This window comes from Ammodytes marinus, assembly GCF_949987685.1.
Source record: "Ammodytes marinus genome assembly, chromosome: 10".
Taxonomy (NCBI): Eukaryota; Metazoa; Chordata; class Actinopteri; order Uranoscopiformes; family Ammodytidae; genus Ammodytes; species Ammodytes marinus.
The window spans coordinates 13,278,786-13,294,737 of record NC_137214.1 but is presented as its reverse complement, the minus strand read 5'-3'; the positions used below and the strand labels follow the sequence as shown (position 1 = coordinate 13,294,737).

The following is a 15,952-nucleotide window of genomic DNA, read 5'->3' as shown; positions in this document are numbered from 1 at the left end:
TTTAATGGCATCCCCTCACTCTGTTGTTTTTCCACTTGAAGATATTCTCAAAGGCAGTTGTGTGCCGTATTGAAAAAATTGCCTGTTGTTAAAGCAATGAGTTGGCATGCATGTAAAGGATGAACAGACCTCATTTAGCAGGTGTGATAACTTATATTATAGTACAGATGCGGCCAACCTTCCTGGTGGCACACTCCGTGCCCATAATAAACACACAGTGCTTAAAACGTTATTTTATTGATGTTAGTGTTCCACGTGTATAGCCCATTGTAGCCAAACAGATGACACAGTGTGCAATAACACAAATACAACCTGCCACCTTTGAATGATTGGCAGTGGATCAAGCAGTGTCACGGTGCTCTTACAATGGATTTGGGTGCAGAAGGTAAGGTACTCATTAATCCGATGTTGGCATTGAATGCAACTCAGATTAGACCTGGGTAAACACAGACACACATAACCACACCAACTTAAGCAGCTGAGGTATAAAGTACACAGAAGTAGCACAGGCAGAGAGATGACTATTGACAGATGGCACTGAACTCTGCAACCTTTTGTTCTGGGACACCATCCAACCGACAGTGTACTTATCGCAGGTGCCCTGCAAAGTGGCAGCCATCCAGACTTTTGAGTATCACTATGCATGCTTTGTATCGAGCAAACACAGCAGGTTTCACAAGGTGTTCTTTTGCTTAGATATTCTTGATTAGAAAACTAAAACAGATTTTTTTTAGTGTGGCCTTCACACCAAAACAGAAAAAAAAATAATGAGCAACCTTAGCAGCTCCATCAGAAGAGTCGGTGGTAAAATAGGCCACCCATAACGAGTCAGAGGGCTCGGACACGGCTAATAACAAAGTTCACAGCTATTTAACACGACACGGCCAATTGAGCCAACCACCTTTGACCTTTACCGAGAGCATCCACAGACGCCATTAGTCAGATCATTTCACTGCATCCGAAACCCCTCAGCGTCTAATCCCTCGTCCTTGGGGGCAGACAATCTTTGTCCGTGTGTGTGTGGATGTTTTACGTGCACACATGCTTGCAGTTAAACACCCCATCCTATGGCGTGCATGCAGCGAGCTAGAACATACTGTACATATCTTTTTCTGGTGGGATTGGGGGGGTTGGGGGGTTGGGGGTGTTGCGGAAATAAATTTGGCATGACAAAGGGGTCAACATACCTACCTCCATGTTGCGCTGTGACACTAGCATACTCCACTGGGTCTCTGCTCTAGTTGTAGTATTTTCACAGTAAATGTAACCCCGGACATTCAACCTCCCTTTAAAACAAGGTAAATCTTTACATTATACAGCCCCAAGCTGTCCGACTTTTGCTGAATCACAGCGTGCTGCCAGATGCTGCAAAGTCCCCTAGGCTTGTTGAATGAATTAATGATGCATTTCACTGCACACCCAGCACAGTGTGCTACAGTACTGCTTGTCCTAACTTCAAATTGCTATTAGTTTCAGTGGATGCTATTGCTAATTAACTGAACTGTATGATCAGATGTGAACAAAACGCACACATGCTAGTGGTGTCTTAAGATTTTGTAACATTTTCCGTCAGGGATGTACATGAGGGAAATGTTTCCTACCATGGCAATCATAATTGAAATCTTTCTGAAGCTATAAGTATAGCCTGAAACAATTATTTTTTCCAAACAACACAGCGGCTCAGACTCGTGGCAATGCTGAGTTTACGACAATGTGATGTAACTTTTTTAAAGCCTTAAATGAATGTAGAATCAGGCTTGGGACCTGGTTTTATTGTATTTCCATACATACAAGACTGTATGACTTCACTGCTTGAGTGAAATGCCATGACAGCAAAAGTCACATTTATTTTTCTCTTTACCAGTTATTCATTTGTTGTTTGCCTTTCATCAGAGATTTTAGGGGTGAAACACTGATGTTATAAAACCCTGTCAGTCACCTTAGCTATTCTTCTGGATGTGTGTGTGTGTGTGTGTGTGTGTGTGTGTGTGTGTGTGTGTGTGTGTGTGTGTGTGTGTGCCCTCCCATGTTTGTACAGACGGTACTGGTCATGCTCGTGAGAAGCTACTTGTCTGAGGATATGTAATTACCTGGCAGCAGAAAAATAAAACCAAAAAAGCTGGTGCCGGTGGTTCGCCAAAGGCTTTGAAAAAACCGCGTGACATACGATATATCTGTGATGTCAACCACTTCTTCAGAGGGAAGGTTACAGCTCACTGTCATCTTGTCCCTCGCTGGAGGAAAGAAAATGTGAAAAAAATACATGTGTACGTGTATGGGTGTCTTAGAGATCAGTACTAAATTACACAAGGAAAAATAAATCATTTAAGTGTAACATGCAGTTAAAAAAGGCCTTGATGTCTTTCAATGTTTTGAGCAATGGAAGACATTTTGCAATTGGAGACGGGACAGAAATGAAAGAATAGGGAAAACCATCCACCTAAGTCCGGATGACTAAGCTAAATACACAAGGATTAAATGTTCTCGATTTTTTTAAATGGTTGGTCGTGATGGGTGTAAACATGCCCAATGCCACGCCAGCCATTCATTCCGTCTGCTGGCAAAATAACCCTGTCACTGATTGTGATCGGTGAATGATAGAAACTGTGAACCTGAATTCCCAGTGCTACAAGGACATAGAAATGACTTGTAGTTGACCCACGGCTGTTAAGAAGTAATTACCTAACTGAATTATCTGTAATATCTAAAGATGCATTGATGGTACTTAGGTGAATTGAAGCTCCCTTCAGTTATTGCTTGACAATTCAGTTCATTACACATTTGTCTTGAAAATGAACACCTACGTTTGCACAAAATATTGCAATATTTAAACGTTCATAATGCAAAATGCACATGTTACAAACCGGAGGGTAGATCTCTGAAAAAGCCAGTGTGCGAAAAACAGGTTTTATATATGGCCTTCTGTCTGTAGTGTAACGCCACATTCATCTCTGCATCACAATCCTTATACAATATCGAATGCCACCTACATGTCAAACACATTGTTTGAATGGAGACAGAGGTGTGAGACATTTATGCAGGACTGTCAAAATAGCAGAGTGCCTTGTAATCATGGTGAGAGCGGCTTACTGCCGGCGTTCCACCTTTACCCGCAGCAATAGCTCTCCAAACATTAATGCAATAATTACACCTCTGGCGACAAAGGAGGCGCACTTAAACTGACAGCCCGACCTAATCGTAATGCTTGGTTTAATGGGCCGTGAACTGCACACACACGTAACCTGAAATGTTACATAAAATGCAGCCACCCATCTGAATCACATGTTTCAGTTTGATTTGATATGCAATTATTTGTAGTTGCAGTTATGTAACAATTTTTAGCTGTGGTGAATAGCTCCATAACCATTATGTATATATGTAACCGTATGGTTGAGCACACATACACTATAATGTTAGCTTTTGTTTGGCTGGCTTTAGTGCCTTGGAAGGTCTGGTGCTATACGGTGAACAATGGCCCGACCACGTGTTTATTATTTTACACATTACAACTGATCGACTAAGGTATGGAGATAGGCACGATGATTGTTCCCTTCAGGCACATTTTTATTATTATTACTATGCGAGAAAGATCGTTTGCTTTGTCTGGCTGTGAAGGTACACGCTCGATTGCAATGTAGAGATGAAACAAATTGGTGCCATAACAGGGAACTGAAGCCATTTTACCATTGGGGACTCAGGGGCCATTGTGTTCCTAGACCCGATTGGAGACACATCATACAAGTGCCAGTCTGAGCGTGGCACTTGCAGTTATGGCTGTGTGTATATCCAAGGGGGAACCGTCAGCGCTCAATTGTGTCTTTGTGCTTGGGGATCACAAGTGTGTCGAGGACAATCAGAGAACAGCAGAACAGTGAGAAAAAAACCCCCTAGCAGTCAAAGGGGATCCTGCTGCCTCTTGAACAGGCCTCTCTTCATTGGGGAAAGCCAAGATGGGACAGTCTAAGTCGCGTTCCGCTGAAGTTGCCTCTGTTGGGGCTCAGCCACCTTCTCCCAGGACGGTGTGCGCCCGCCGCCTGGCCGAACCGTCCCACAGACTCTGCTGTCACTACCCAACCCACCACCAGCACTTCAGCTACCCTGAGAGAAACCTGGGCTACTCACCAGCCTACTCCTACGTTCCACCTTACTCCCCCAGTCTGTTCAAGAGGCCCGATCGGCGGTAAGTCAGCTATGGCAGGGGATAGTGAAAGGATGATAGTTTGAAAGGATGCCTGGCATGGTGGTTATGTGCGTCATTGACAGTCCAAGAGAGGATGGATGATAACGCCAGTGTGTCAGATGGCTCGGTCTAAATGATTTAGGGTTCATTTCAGGATGCATTATTCGTCGTGAAATGTTTTTTACGATTCCCATGTATGCTCACATTAAGAGTGATTTAAGCAGCACTGGAAACAGTAACAATTTCATAATGTTCAGGTTTGCCCCATACAGGACAAAACAAAACAGGAAATAAAGCTGCTATTTATTCATATCAGATATGTTTAAACAGACCCTATCCCGTACTAACACATTTTCATTTCTCTGACATACACCTCGATGATCATGCTGTTGAAAGTCATCTTTCCAATTTCCACCAATGGTGATTTGATTCCCTAAACTGATATGTACATTGTTGACCATTGTGCTAGCATCAGTGAAAGCAGGCAGAGAGCGATATCTCTACTAGCGCTGGGACAACAATGTCACTTCTGTCATCATCTTCTGCATGCATTGCATGTTTGATACAACCTATCACTTAGAGTAATGCCCTGCAGTCCAAGGACAGACGCTGACAGCCTGTTAAATGTATTGAAAAAACCTCATGAACAAGACCAAGGACACATGTGCCTTTCTTCTATTCATGGCTCAGGAGACTTCTAGGTGATGTGTTAATAAGGACTGCCCCTGGGTGTCCTGGCGTATGCACAGTGTTCAGTATTCACTGGTTGTTACCAGTCGCTTTGCCCGCGCTGATAGCTTCCAGGGAGACAGCCTCTGGCTGCAGCCTATGGCAGGACTGTGTGTTCTCAGGCCACACTCTCATACATGCCATGCATTCCTAATTGTGAGAGAGCAGATGGGGAATACACAATAGAGGGAAGAGAAAAGGCATCCTTTTGACCAAGAAAGGATCTCAGACTAATAAACTTCTTCTTTTCTCTGTGGATTTCATAATTTTTTTATGTGGCTGAATTTGGCGCATCAAAATCCCAATGTCCTGGTAATAAAAGCTGGGAGGTTGGCTTTGGCCTTTCTCCACCTCATTCTCATCCAGCCATTGGTGTGTGGATGAATCGCAGTATTATATAACGCGGTTGGCTTTTGCAAAGGGGACATCTGATGGAAACCGTGGCCCATCGCCTAGCCTTGGAGTGACTCACTGTGTGTTCGGCACATGCCAAACATGGGCAGGCGGTTTCACGCAAATATGAGTGACTTTATTTCTTGAAAAGGCAGCATAGATCAATGTATGTGTCAATCACACTGTTCTGAAACACGGGGATTCAAATTATATCTAGAATTTCTGTCTTTCTCTTTGTCAAGGTGATTTGTGTCGCAGCAGTTATTAAACTGTGAAAAAAGCAGGAAGGTTATGAGCATCCCATTTTGTCATCTTCCTACTGCATGTGGCACATTTGACTTGAACAGTCGAGGAAGGCTCCCCACTGTCTGTATTATCTAGCTGTGCACAATGTGCCTCTCCCCCTGTTCTAAATGGGACTATCTCAGCAGGGCAAGGTAATTCAGCAGCCCCTCATCACCTGAACAGAGCCTGATATCAAACCTGGCAGCTGTACTGTCACAGCATGGAATCTGAGCCGACAGGCACTGTGGGCCCTAATACCCAGTTAATGTGCTTTCTGCTTAGCCCTGTTAGGTCCTACCAAAGTCAGCCTACCCACTCTAATTGTTTTGTTATATAACAGAAATTCTTATCGAAAAACAAACAAAAAACAAAACAAACCTTATCGTACTATGCAGAGAGTTGAACCCTAAATCCCTGGGACATTTGTTATCTTCTTTTAAAATGTGCGTCATCTTTTTCCGTGCAGTGAAGTCGAAAAAGTACATTTGCATCAAAAACAATTGTTTGCCACTAAGTTGTGTATGCATAAACATGTATGGACTATATGGACTACAGTTATTGTATCATTATTATTACTAATTCATAATTTTATTATATTACAATGCGGATTAAATGGGATGTGCACCAAATTGTAATAGCAATAGTGTTAGGCATAAGTCTCCCTCAGTAGGGGTTTTACATTAAAAAAAATTCCAATAGCTGGCAATGTTCTACACACTGTTGGTGTTTGAGAAAATAAATAAATGTAACAGTGGCTCTCTGGTAGAAATGTAATAGGCTCATAATCAGAATGGAATCAGATAATTGCAGCAACAAAGAGGAACATAATGTGATAGCTGAGAAGCGCTGGGCAATAACATTAAAGCTATTTTAAAAAACCTGCATGGACGCCTTGGTAGAAAACAAGGTCTATTGCTCAACAACAGCCACTGTCGGTAAAAAAAAAGTGAAGACAGTGCTGTGGAAAAACACAATGTGACACTAGATATGTTTTTTTCTCTCTCTTTGTCTCCCCCGAGGTCGGCTTCTACCACAAATTGCTTATTACAATTTGCTGGAGGCACAGCACAGGTTGCGTCACAGGTTGAAAGAACAAGCGAGTTGAAGAGGTTCAAGAGGTTATACACCAGAGCATAGTCACTGTCCCACAGTGCTTCATTTGGGGGAGGGGGGTGTTGTCATGTATGCCCTTAGCCCTTACAAAAGAGTGAATATGATATCAATACTGAGTAGAAAAGGTGGTAGACTTCAAATGCATCACAGTTACGCCTAAAACACCATCGATTGCTTTTTTTGTGCCTTTTATTCCACACATGAACTGCAACATAGATAGATAGACAGACAGACAGACAGACAGACAGACAGACAGACAGACAGACAGACAGAAAGAAAGAAAGAAAGAAAGAAAGAAAGAAAGAAAGAAAGAAAGAAAGAAAGAAAGAAAGAAAGAAAGAAAGAAAGAAAGAAAGTCATTTTGGAAGTTTCCATGTTTTCTAAGCAGAGAAAACATCCCGGAATCGTTAAGTTATGGAGCCGGGAAAAGGTTTACGGAAAATTCCCTTGTAAACACTATCCAGGAACAAAACCCCTGTCAATAATATGAACCCCCTTACATGCAGTTGTAATCTACATGTTGACCACTGGAGGGCGATAGAGTTGGGGCATATGCTGAGGGGGAAATTTACCAGGAGAGCAGATGGAAAAGTACCATAGCCTACAGAGTGTTTATGCATATGTGTGCAGACCGGACAGGACTTAACGTTATAACAGAATAACGAAACATAACAATAAATGAATGGAAGCAAAAGGCTACTGCAGTCATTCCATAGAAAAAGGCACGAAAGAGATAGTAGGGGGAAGTTTGTGGACATATCAAAGTCTAGCTGCGACATGTTGCATTTGTTGAATGAAGAAATAGGCCTACTATACTCCGGAATAATCTTATATAATAAATCAGAAGTTAGAATTGTTGACTTGTTTGTCATAATGTTGTTTGTCTCGTGAAGTAGGGTAGGGGAGAGATTTTAGTATGTGGGTTAACTGCAGAAGCCAGTGTGGCAGAGAGAAGTTCAGAGGGAGGGCAGATGTAATGCTGCTTTCAAACGCTCCTCTCAAACCCCGTTATTTCGAGCAACCCTTGTGTTTACCAACAATAAGCTACTACAGAAGGCCTACTTAACACTGCATTGCAGAAATAAGGATGACAATCGCATTGTTTCAGTTCCATCCTTCTGACTGTAATAATAATCATACAATAACAGAAATGAAAGACAATACAATCCTCACCAATGTATCACACTGTATCTAAATAGCATGGTGTACACAAAGAGAGCCCTGCATCAATGGCAGGCCTAATGTATTACATCTTTAATATATTCTTTAGAAGAACATATCATTATTGAGAAAATTATCTGAATTAAAATGTTATTCTTAAAAATACAATAGTTTATGTGAAATGAATGCATTAACCTAGTGTGAGGCATTTTATAGTTGTAGGTTGTAATTCTCCATTGCATCATATTTGATGGATGTGTGTGCTGCAGTCTAATCTGTATATGCACACCAGCAATCACGTCTTATCTTTTCTGTGTTTATTGTCTGCACCAATATACCAAGGAAAAATACCTTGTAGTTCAGCAGGTAGCCTATTTGGCAATACACCTGATAGCCTACTGATTTTGACCCCATGCAGAGGGGGGAAAAAACCCATCCAAGTTTATGAGTCAAAGTCTCACAAAACAACAAACTAGCGAAGGAAAAAAAGTGTCTCTGTGTAATTTACCACACTAGGTTCATTATGTAAAACGTTGACGTGGCGTGTATGTGTTTATCAGATCCCTTCACGGTCCTTGAAGGCTTTACAACGTTTTTTTTCCCGTGGCACTGGAACGCGCCATAACATCTGACCCGCCAAGCTCATTTGACTAATGCATGCACGCGTCATATGACGTCAGGAGGCGAGCCATTCAAATAGCAGCCGGTTGCAGAAATAGCATCAGACAGTCGCTCGTATAAACCGGCGAAGCTCAAACAACAGACACAGCACTACGCTCAAGCCAGCCAAGCAACAGCAACAGCAAGAGCAGCAACGAGACAGTGCATCGCTACTTACGAAACAAACCTGGATATACTATTAGGTGACCGTGCAGTCGCAATAGCGGCAGGAAGTTTAGTTATCCAAACCAGTCTGGTACTCAGCAACACGACCGCAGACATGTTCGCCAAAACACCCATGGAGGTGGCCGTCTACCAGCTGCATAACTTCTCCATCTCTTTCTTCTCCTCGCTATGCGGAGGAGATGTAATCTCGGTCAAACTTGACAACAGGTAAATATCTACACCCGACGAAGTCCCTGCAAGCTTGCCATACGTTGTTTTGTTGTTGATATTGCGTTTAATTCGTTACAAATTGCAGCATGAAGCCTGTTCTCATTCTCCCGCGCGAGCTTCCAGTGATGCAGTATTTTCACATTGCAACTAAAAATGCAGCCATGTGCAATGCTTTTTAGGCTAATGTTTATGTTTACCAAATTCCCCCTAAACGCTGTGTACTCAAGCTGTGCGCCTCTCTGCTGCTGTTTATTTGGACTTTGAGCAGCTACGTGAGCTTGCGGTCTCCACCGTCTCACTTCCTCGTACACTGTGTGCTCTTCACACCGTAACCCACATAAAAGTGAAGCCTAATCTAACTCTATATGGGCCACAAAAACAACCAGATAACACATGGGTCAACTGTTTTCATTTCTGTTTTGCGAGCTTTCTGTTTCATTGGCAAACAGACCAATTCATTCAGGAATAACCAATGTGGGGGTTGCTTTTTGTTTGTGAATGAGTTGATGTTTACTTGTTAATTAATGTTTGGCCTCCTTTTGTTCTTCTCTCCTGCAGTGCCTCTGGTGCTAGCGTTGTGGCCATCGACAACAAGATCGAACAGGCCATGGTAAGATGACATAACAAACCTACATGAAAAGACATGCAAATAAGTTGCACTATAATCATATGGTGGGAGGCACACTTCTAAAACAAAGTGTTCAAATCCCAAGAAGCATTTTAAGAATACGCTTAGGGTGGTATTCAGTGGCTGTCAACTTTTGTAGAAGTTCTCTTTTGACTAAAAGTAATGAGTATGTAATAAAAAGTTGTAGCCCACACTATCCTCCCTCTAGCGGTTTCCCCCAGATGCATTCTGCACAAAAACCTGCTGCTCTCTACGAACGCTCTGGGAAGTCCCTGTCGTGCGAAAGGCGACACACGCTACTGTACGCTTTTATTCCTTGTGACATAGTAGAACACAAGTGCAGTAGATGATGGAATGAAGTCTGCAAAACGGAGCCTGAAAATTTTGCAACAGAATTATTAAGAACCCCCCCCCCCCCTCCTTTCAGCTGAAGTTGTAACACACATTCTTGACTGTGCACGGTGTCACCAAAGACATCCATGCCAGTAAAAACAATAAACAAAAAAATGGGGCAGAAGAAGATACTCCATAATTCATCAGCCTGTAGTGAAGGGAGCCTTGAAAAAAAAAAAAAAAAAGCTTTGTTTTTCACATTTTTCCACATCCAACCTAACTCCTCTTCCCCTCCTCTCTTTGTTGTGACAGGATCTGGTGAAGAACCACCTGATGTACGCGGTGCGCGAGGAGGTGGAGATCCTCAAGGAGCAGATCAAGGAGCTGGCAGAGAAGAACAATCAGCTGGAGAGGGAGAACCATCTGCTGAAGAACCTGGCCAGTCCCGAGCAGCTGGAGAAGTTCCAGTCTCGCGTGCCCGCAGACACACTGGACAATCGCACTGCCCAGCTGACCCAGGACCAGCAGAAGAAGACCTGCATCCAAAGCACTGGCTCTGCTGTATAAGTGGCTCTGCCTTGGGGCGGGCAGAGCCACTGTCCTTTCAACAGTAATGGACCTCCATTTTGAAATGAAGTGTTAGAAAAATCGCCGCCGTCGAGAAGAAGAAGAAGAACCCCCCTTCGAATAAACCAATCGAAAGGTGAAGCCTCGGGGCTGTACATGTAAAATGATCGATGGGACACACACATGAACTGTTGACATTGATTGAAAAAAGCACAAAACAGAACTTGAGGCGCTCGGGATCCGGTGCGGGGTTGTTTCGGGCCCCGTCCTCCTTGATACCGTCCAACTGTTTGTCTTTTAGTGTAAAAGCGCCAAGAATAAGAGACTGTTCTGGCCCACCTCTTTCCAACGCACACCTTTGTTATTTTCGCTCTAGAGAAGAGTGAGTGGGTGAGAAGATGCCGGTCAGGGCTCGCCCTACAGGTGCTAAGCTAACTTGGAAAAGTGTGGGAGAGGTCGCTCCGCCTCAACCCACCCGAGACGGCAGTCCTCCGCGTGGATTTGTGCCGATCTCGCGTTCCAAGGGACTCCCAGCCGCACATTTCAGCCACGTTTGTAAACGAGGGCTTTTCTCTGTAAGCCACATTGTATTGCTCATGTGTTCTTCATATACATCTAAGCTATAACAAGAATAATCAAGCAGGATGAGCTAAGGCTAAGCTAAGGCGCCAGTGGTGAAGGTTAATGCAGTGTAGCCTTATTTTAGAGCTGGTGGAACGCTGCAGCAGACTGATCAGTATAATGCGATGATTCACAAAATGTAATCTTGTATTGTCTGCAGTTGGGGGCTTGCTGCTTACGTGGGGAATTGAATTCTGCTCTATATGTTCTGTTAAAAAGTTTGTGATTCTGAACAAAAACTGTTTGTTTTAATAGGAGCATTGTACGTTGGTCTTAAAAAAGTTTGATTTTGTTATCTAGGTGGGACAGGCATGTCTGCCCAACCTTGTTTGCCAACTCGTTGACAGTAAAGGAGAACTACAATGTACATAGTTGAAAGTTTGAAAACGTCCTGAGGGTAAACGTAGTGGAGCTCAAGCAGAAACGGGCATTTTGTCGCTGCAGACGCACTCCTGATATATTTTAGCAGCGGTTTCTTGCTCAGATACCAACTTGAAAAAATAAATAAACAATGGCATGACAACAGTGCCTGTCCATAGTAAGAGAGGAACACATTTCCACACTGAGCTCTGCTGTTTGTTTTCTAGCTACCAAAGACTTTGCCTTTTTTTAGTTTTTGTTTTTGTTTTTGTTGTTTGTCTCTCAACAGCAGAAGCTGAGCGAAACCAGGACCATGTGTAAAAGAAATGTTCACAGGGAGAAGTCTTGTTTGTAGCTAGTGTCAAAGTTCCTACGTGTTTTGTAAAGATAACGGTATTGTTGCTGTAATGTATCCTCCAAAAACAGATGTTCACTATGGTGTATGGATACGACTGCACATTTGCAATAAACCGTATGTTTACATGAAACAATATGTTGACAAGCTGTCTGTCTTTTGTTCCTTAACTATGTGACCACATATGTCGTGTTTGAAATAGAAATAAACATTTTAAGAATTGATATGACACCATCGCTGACTCCTGGTAGGACCGTTAAATTCATGGTCCAACAATGTCATTTCACAATATTATGGAAATACAGTAAATATTAGCGGCAAATACTTAAAAAAAAGGTCATGCAGTCAAGTTATAACAATAATAACTGTAGAAAGCCAGTGAGCAACAAAAAATAAAAAACTTTTGCATGCCGCCATTACACATTTTCATTGCTGGATTTTCCTATTGCCTTTATTATAATTATAAACTTTATTATAGGAATGACATGTATTCATTAAAATAGTGCTATACATTGACAGACATGGGATGAACATAAATACAGAGATGGATGCGTTATTTCAATGCAGTAATGGCGGGGGAATAACACTGACACCAGACTAGATTTGTTGTTTGTATGTTGGAGCTCTGTAAATCCAGTCATGCAAGATGGACAAGAAGCCTGTAACATCCCACAGTATGATCACATTTTCCGGTTCTTTTGATGAAAGAACTGCTGTCAAATCACCTCTCAAAGCTAACCTTGGATTCTTGGAAGTTGGAGCCACTCCATCACAACATCTCTGAATGCACGGTGTTGATTTGACGTGGGCCCTTTTTTTGTGTTTACAAGGTCGTTCTGACTAGCACCATGTGATTTGTAGCATTCAGCCCTAATGTTGCATTGAGTCACCAGGCTCTTCACTCCATACCGAGGGAAATGTAGCATATTGGCTCCTCTTGACTAAGGAAAGAATGATCTCCTCTCCTTCCTAGAGACTTTAAAAGAAAAAAAAGTTATTTTATAGGGTCAAAGTCAAAAAACAGTGTGACCACTAATGATAGCCAAGTAATAATAGCTGGGTTGCCGGTTGAGGAATGGAATCTGCCAAGGGGTGAAAATACAGTTTGTCCTAGTGGCGTGTTTCCCCTTCAGACGGATTGGCAGCCAGTCAGTGTAACTAGATATGTTGTGGCTTCCCTGGTGCGCAGACCGGGCTTATATCCATCTTTTCGCAGAGATACAGAGAGAGAGGGGACTCAGCTCCGGGGCCCAGAATCTCCAGCCCAGCAGATCAAATAGCACTAGATTAAACACGCAGTCTTCCCCCCGCTGTTCACTTTTTTTTTTTACACTTTTGTAACTGTGGTCTCTTCTGGCGTTTTTATGTCAAAACAACCGAGTGTGTGTATACGTGGAAAAACCCATGGTCCTCCTGATCAATATGGCCGCTCTGTTTAGACATTCTGGATTTCATTAGTGGCAGGTGGGGGGTGTGCGGCGGCGTATATTGACCGAGGAAGCCTTTGGGTTTAATGGACCAAAGAGGAGAGGGACGGGCCTTTATTGGCTCTTTTTGAACAAGATAATTAGGAGTCAGTCCAGCCTATTTCCTATACCCGGATGCCGGAACACCTTGTGCATGTCAATGCGGGGAAGTGGTAACTGCTAAATAATACTTGCGCTAACGGTTAAATGTGGCCTCAAAACCAGTGGAAAAATCCATTTGGTTGCACACAGAGCAAGCGTGTTTATGCAATAGGCTCTACTAGGCCCACAACAAGTCTGAGGATAATTAGGAATTTGGCTTGATTTACTTCAGTTGTTGTTGTTGTTGCTTTAAACTCTCCTTCTGTCTTTTCTATTTTGGGACTGGTTAAGTAACCTTGTGTTCTAGAAATAGTTTGGTACTCGCGGGCACTTTATTTGAAGCCGAATCATCAATAAATCTTCATTTATGGTTCTCAACTGAAGCCCAGACAGGAAAATACTTCTGAGGACATATTTGTGTCTTTGCCAGACAGCGCCATATTTGCTGTTCAGGTTTTTTTCCTTCTGGTTTATTTGTTCCCTCCGGTTACCTCTTAAAGTTAAGTTTTTCAGTTTTATTTCAGGTCACATTTAGGTAACGCCTCTGTGTGATAATGTATGAAGAAAGCAATAAATATGATATCCATTACAACAACTTCCAACCAAGTTTTTTATCCGAATGACGTTACGTTCACAATTTTCCAAACTTATATATCAAACATTAATGTTACCCCTGGTTTGAGGCTAACTAGATGTGTTAACATTCAGTCATTTGTTAATGACTGAAGGACTTGTACCCATTTCTGGCTTCCGCTGGATGTTCCGGAAAGTTAGAAAAAGACCCAGAAGATCTGAGTCAAGGTCCCAGTGAGTGACTCCACATTACGTAACATGAATACGGTTAAATATTAATATCGTGGGAAGAGCCTAAGGTAGGGGAATCAACTTTGAGATTTGGAGCTTGCTTGAAAAAAATAGGCAGCCAAGACAAGAGTTTGTGTTGGATTGCTAATGTTATGCAATGAAAAAAAGCGAGGGAGAGAAAAAAAAAAAAACATCTGTTTCGGATGGAAATTCAAGGGTTGTGCCGGGATAAGCGGGCTTTGCCTCAATGTGGTTGGGTTCGCATGCAGGGGAATCATTTTCTCCGACTGCTTTTCTATGCAGACATATACAACTTGTCCGTCCTCTGAATGTCAACATATTCATCTTGACAACATCAAAGTCAAAGCTGAACGAGACAAATCAGACTTTTAGCCGTATGTCATACTCTTGTTTATGCATCGCACACACAGTGTAGGAAGAACAGAGTTGCTTTGCTTTGTCTGTTTTTCTAGAACGAATCAGTTCAAAAGAGTTTGAGATAGTTATTGACCGATGGTTATGCAATGTGGAAAAATGTGCTGTGATTGCTCTCTTGCAGAATACAACATTTATTGTTACACAACTAAAAAACATGACTTCATTAACTTCTTCCTTCACATTCCTTACTCCAACTGTTGACTGGACAATGTGACCTTCACAGTAGGTGTTAATGTGGACCCCCAACAGAGGCAAGGTCAAAGAACAAAAAAAAAAACCCAAGGGATAATCATGGTTACGATCTGTCAAGGCCGGGGTGGTTTATTGCTACCTTATTGCCCTAATCAAATTTGCAATATTTCATTCATTTTGCTCATTTTGTGTCTGCAAAATGAGCATACAAGTACATAGTCGGATCTATTGGTGTTGCCTTTCGCGTCTGATGTTAAGTGGACGTCCAGCCGACGTCCAGCCGCACAGACAAAGAAGTCATTGTAACACAGGCAGACAGTGGTGCAGACAGTGGTGTTGCATGTAATCACGCATAATCAAATGAATCCTTGGCTAGGCCGTTTGTTTGTCTGATGTAGCCGTGTTTCCTCTGACACATTGTGTTCTATTTTTGTCTCCGCGTATACGACACAACGGTGGACCAAACAATATTCCATTAAGTTGTCAACATTACAAATGAGCTCTGAGTGGGGGAGCGGGGGCTTTTTGGCTCTAAAATAGAAATGAATGTGCTGCCCTTACAAAGCTCATCTGGAACACCGCAATCTCCCTGCCATAGTTTGTTGAGAACATTTGAATTTAAAAAGGTCAAACGGGATGAATACTTTTGAGAGCTTCTCCTTGTGATGTTTTATCAGTAGCATTGCCAGTGCTATTTTGAGGGGAGAACCTGATGAACCCAGGCAGGTGAAGTTCAGCCAGGGTATAAGGAGTCTGGGGGTCAAGTGTCTGCAGTTAGTCATGTTTCTGCTATCAAGTGCAACTCAGTTGAAAATGTCCAACCGTCTATGTTGGAGAGCCTGACCTTATTCCAAACTGGTGTTTATGATTTACTATGTTGGCTAAATCTAGTTAATCTCTGTGTATCCATTAAAGGTGCACCATGCAGTTTCAGTCAAGGGTTTTTTTTTTACTTTTGCAGAGTCTGCAGTTAGTTTATAAAACGTATTTACCTCGCATGTAATTCTAAATATTGAAAAATTCACATCTTTAACGATCAAAATTATTTTGAGACACCTGTTACCAATCCTAGGACTAGAATATTTATGCAAACAAAACTGTGGGCCCTGCGGCTGTGAACAACAACAGTAAAACAGTAACTATTCAGGAAGCTTTCCGACTTCAAATAG

The 15,952-nt window shown here is 42.4% G+C and overlaps 1 protein-coding gene across 1 annotated transcript in view; it reads left to right on the top strand.

Annotated features, from left to right (window-relative positions):
- Positions 1–12,003, top strand: part of tsc22d3 (TSC22 domain family, member 3) — a 35,805-nt gene extending 23,802 nt beyond the window's left edge. Inside the window, exons 2-3 of the mRNA XM_080035961.1 lie at positions 9,476–9,527; positions 10,191–12,003. Coding sequence (XP_079892087.1) covers positions 9,476–9,527; positions 10,191–10,445 — 307 coding nt within the window. The 3' untranslated portion in view covers positions 10,446–12,003. The remainder of the gene's footprint in view (positions 1–9,475; positions 9,528–10,190) is intronic.
- Positions 12,004–15,952: the final 3,949 nt, after the last annotated feature.